The sequence below is a fragment of the Montipora foliosa genome, chromosome 8 (assembly GCF_036669935.1).
Source record: "Montipora foliosa isolate CH-2021 chromosome 8, ASM3666993v2, whole genome shotgun sequence".
NCBI lineage: Eukaryota > Metazoa > Cnidaria > Anthozoa > Scleractinia > Acroporidae > Montipora > Montipora foliosa.
In genome coordinates, this window is record NC_090876.1 from 29,518,022 (window position 1) to 29,523,021 (window position 5,000).

Sequence of the window (5,000 nt, forward strand, 5' to 3'; positions counted from 1 at the left end):
TCAGATGTATTTGCATTTGGAATCGATGGACAAGGCAAGGTGCAGGAGACAGGCTGGTTTTTATATCCTTCAATGCGGTTCTTGGCCTATCAGGCGCAATGGTGAGTGCTTTTTTCCCTTAAGCCTTCATTTTGACGAAGTTCGGATCGTCTTGTTGTTCTCAGAACAAGAAATAGTGAACTCAACGACAATAATGCCACAAAATGTACCACGACTTTGCCACGGCTCGCCGGATTCACTACAAACGACTCACATAATTGGAAAGGTGGTCTGGCAAAGAATAACGAACTCCACTAATTAGTTTCCTGAAACTACACTCAACACACTACTGAAAAAAGGAATGACAAAAGGCAAAACTGGCTGATTTTATTTTAATTTGACTGACAAAACAGGAGTGGAGACGCATTAATTACTTGTTCACAGTAGCAAGCAGCGACTGGTCTTAGGTAGCGCGGGTCGTGCGTTGCACAAGTCATGGATCCGCGTGGAAAAGAAGTTTTGGGTCCAGGGTTATAAATCATAGGTACCAAATTTATCGCCTTATAAACTCGTGAAAAGTAATGAAAAAGTAATCATATAAATAAAATAGACAATTCTTATAAGCGTCTTGATATGTTATCAACGGGTTATTTATCGATTTCTTTCCATATTTGAGATAATGGTCGGGAAATAGCTTGTTATAAAATAGTTACTATATGGAGACGGTATTACAAAGTTTCTTTGTTCGTAGTTATGCCCTTGATCCTTTACAGAACTTTTTTTTTGAGAAGATAACCAATGAAAAGGTTCGATTTATTTATTGGCTACTAAGTTAAAAACCGAAAACAAGAATATATGAATTTTTTTCATCCATTTGAACCACGTAAACTAAAATACATTGACAGTTTAAGATCATCTCGGTTAAGAAGCAATTTAAGCAATTGCAAGAAAACCTTGAAAACATAAGGGAGTGCACGGGGCCTCGACTCCATGACCTGCGTGCAATTGCACTGCATAGCCGCTCTACCAACTGAGCTATCAAGCCGACTGGGAGCTGGTTACTTGTGAGCTCGAGTCACATCTCGTAAAAAAATGAACGAATGAATGATAAAGAATTAGTGAAATGTTCATATATTTGAACTTCGGAAATTGAAATACATGAGAGTTGGAGATCATCGCATATTTTGCATAGCTACAGCAACTGAATTCAACAATAATAATTGTGAAAGTACTGTTCCTTGTTTTTTGAAGATTCCAGGGTTTCCATGATAATCAGTCCCTTATTTCACCGTGATTCGATGGGGAAATAACGAAGATAAAACTGTAATAGGCTACTAGAAAAAAACATAGCGCATTTGTTGAAGAACGACGGGAAATCAGGGCTCCTTCTGATGAATATAAACGCTTCGCTTTTAAGTGTTTACACCGAAACGTATTCTTTTCCACACATTCTTGCCCACCAACCACTTACGCTGATAAGAACGAAAACTTTTGAAAGCACACAGTCCATAAAACAAATAAATGCATGGCTCCCGATTCTTAGCATGTTTTTCTTTTAAATACTTCAAACCCTCAAGAAGTATCGTGTCGGATGCCGTTGGCTTTTGACTGAGGGCGCGCTTGAAAGCTTGTTTGAATTTGGCGTTAATCAAGACTTGAGCCGACGTTTGTTCCGGACTCGATCGTTTTCCGCCTCCCTTATGTGCCTCGTTTGAAATTTGCAACAAAAAGGTACAAACAACCATTGCTGATAACATAACATCTAACAAATTTTGTTCATTGGTTTATTTATTTACTTATAAATATGTTACCAACAACTTGTCACTCACGACCCACGACTGGTTACCTACGACACATGACCATTAGCTTCTCCGCAGGTTCAATTACAAGACAAAATTATTCAGCAACCTGTCAGAAGAAGCTGTGATCATTAATGTGTTTAATCACACTGTGTTACAAGGAGAGAATGGAATCACCGCTACTGTGGATCTGCCATCATTTGAAGGTATGCCGCGAAGAAGAAAAACAACAATTAGCATAACAGAACCAGCAATCAATTTGACTCCCACAGTTTTTCTCCGGGTACTGCTCCGGTTTTCCTCCCTCATCAAAAATCGACCCTCAGTCAACATCCGGCTGCGGGCAGATACCTTCGATAGGGATAATCTCTGGTATCCTTCCCTTTCATTGAAATGAATGAATAAGGTTGCTATTAGTATTATTATTATTATTATTATTATTATTATTATTATTATTATTATTATTATTACTATTATTAGTATTAAGGTTAACAGAATCACTAATGGCTGATAGAATTGCGCTATCACTAGGACCGAGTCGTGTTTTGCTATCCGCGCCAAAAACCGATTCCCATGTTCAGTTGCTGAAGCCTTTATTGTTTCGTCATGAAGATCAAATGGTATGAGGTTCGTACCAGGCCACAAAGTCTCAAAAATTAATACAGTGTAATAAATAAGCTAATGTACCGAAGATGTTGATTTTAATCCAACAAGAGAGTACAGATACCCTATCCTCTGTCTATTTTACTTCTATTGGCTGTTTTCCGGTTCAACTGATTGCCAGTTTCTGGGTCACGAAAAACAAACCGATTCTATTTACGTGCGCTGAAGAAACTTGTTTCCGGTAACCTGGTTTCAAGTAAGCAATTTCCCATTCGAAGTTAGTCTGGTATTGGTGACCCAACTGTGAGCCCGAGAAATCTTAGTTCTTCTCCCTTCTTGGAAACCACGATTCACATTTTTTTGTTCTTTTAAAGATGTAGTTCAAAGAAAAAACCCGATAACAATTTATAGTAATTGCCAGAGGCGTAATCTAAAAATAAATCTCGTATGGTAATCATGGGTGGGGCTCAGGGATTCGTTCTCTTTCCTAATACTTCATGTTATGAACTGAAAATACATGTTATTCTTGCTCTCAAAACCTTTTAGTTTTACCAAGTGCAAATCATGTAACGAACAGGTTATTCACATTTTTTACTGTCTTCTTATTAGTCTGTCAAGGTTGAGTTCTTTTATACTTATCGCTGACCACCTTTCTGTTTTTACCCGTCCTAAGATCTCCAACGTTACGAGCACGTGGAATTGGACTTCTCGTTGTCGTGCCCAGGCTCCACAGATGATTCTTGTCCTCACTGGGATCACGTGATACAGTTGTACGTATGTTGCAACGCTAGTGGCGAACTTTGTGGCCTCGAACTGGGACGATGGATAACACCTTTTAGAAGGTGAATATATACATCTTGTTATAATACGTGTGGATATTTTGCGAATTGCGTAGTATTTTTCCGAGCCCCGCAGGGCCGAGGAAAAATATGAGCAATGAGCAAAATGTCCGCGAGTATTATATGTTAAACCATCGAATAAGAGATTTATTATTCCACTACAAACTGAAAAAAGGTGTTATTTTGCTTCAATTTTATTTGATAAAGAGTGTTTAAAACAATGCATCATGCATCTGACCTTCGGGGCGCGTGCGAACGATGCAAACAGCACAAAAAACCAGCCAAATCTTCTTTACATGATTGGATAAACGAAGTGACGAGTGACAAGCGATGACAGGCTAAATTCTCATGCAGACTTTGCATCGTGTTGAAAACAATTTCGTTCATTGAAAAACTCCGTTCAAACCGGGACACTACAGTGTATTACCGTCTGACTCATATTTTGCGCGTTCTCTTGACCAAAGATGGTAAAATGGCGTAATAGTGGAATAATAAAGAAAAATACTGATTTCCTGTAAAATACATTAATTAGAGGTTGGTTCGAAATAAGTAAGACGAAGTTTCAAATTGATCAAAAAACATCGTCGACAAACACATATCGGATAACTGAAAAGGCCCGACCAGCACAAGCGCGCTCGTATTATGTTCTTATTGCCACGAAAAAAATTCATGACTTTCCAAATGTTGATTGATAGGACTTTCGACTGTTTTTATTTAGCTGCTGTTACTCTTTATGTTTGGAAAGAATTATTAATTCCCCCTTTTTTGCCCCTTGAAACTGCTTTAATGGTTAATTTTGTTTTTGTCTACAGACGAATTGGGCGCTGGCTAACTCCAGTTAAACCACTGATACCATTGCTACAATCCGCGGACTCCAGTTCTAGAAACCAGTGTAACTTTACAATGAAAACAGCTCCTTGGGCGATGGCGTGGGTACCAACACTCAACGTTCGGCTCGTCAGCAAAATTGAAGGTGAGTCCACGACCACACTTACCATAAATCAACTTAATTCAAGATTAAATTTGAAAAGGCGCTCAAATTGGCGTTTCTGTGAGTTTCCTATTTGAAATAAGGTATGTTATATTTGAAATTTCCATGATTCCAGCTTTCTTGCCAAACCTTAAACGAAGAAATGCTTACTCTCCCCCTCCCCCCTCCCCATATTACCTTACGCAAAGCAGAGATTTCAAATGTCTTGTACTTTGTATGACACAAACATTTTGTCAAGTTTAACGCACTGTCAGCACAGGTTTTGAAATGTCAGACTAACCGTGGAAAGGTCTCTTCATTTATGTCAAAACGCTTCTTTTGTCTGACACAAAAAGGGTGAATAGTTGTAAACACACTTGCAAAATCAGATATTTGCTTTAAATTCTACCTTTATATACCTGTCGACCTCAGTAAACAATTTTTTGTGACGAAAAACTTAACGCTGTGAACGTTCAGCAAAAGACAACATTGCTGCCCTAAGGATTTTTACATTTTGTTATATAGATATTCATGAAATACCAAGATTTCTCCTTTTACTAAAAAAGCGTATCTTCACCGCGCGCAGTGAACATATCATTTTAATCTTTCACATTTGAGAATATAGGTGTCCTCATGGTAACGAACACGATTAGCCAATAAAACGCGAGCTTCCTCTTCATTGTAAGATACTTTTGTGCTTCAATATAATTCTTCTCTACCAAATTAACATTTTTATTGCAAAATTTTACATAATCATGATTTGCCTTTCATAACTTTCATATTTTTTATCATTTCGAAAATGAGTAGAAC

General features: G+C 37.9%; 1 protein-coding gene across 1 annotated transcript in view; it reads left to right on the plus strand.

The window, feature by feature from the left end:
• LOC138012743 (uncharacterized) overlaps positions 1–5,000 on the plus strand; it is a 37,341-nt gene that overhangs the window by 30,630 nt on the left and 1,711 nt on the right. Inside the window, exons 4-7 of the mRNA XM_068859622.1 lie at positions 1–101; positions 1,857–1,984; positions 3,055–3,223; positions 4,033–4,193. The exon at positions 1–101 is cut by the window's left edge and continues 204 nt beyond it. Coding sequence (XP_068715723.1) covers positions 1–101; positions 1,857–1,984; positions 3,055–3,223; positions 4,033–4,193 — 559 coding nt within the window. The remainder of the gene's footprint in view (positions 102–1,856; positions 1,985–3,054; positions 3,224–4,032; positions 4,194–5,000) is intronic.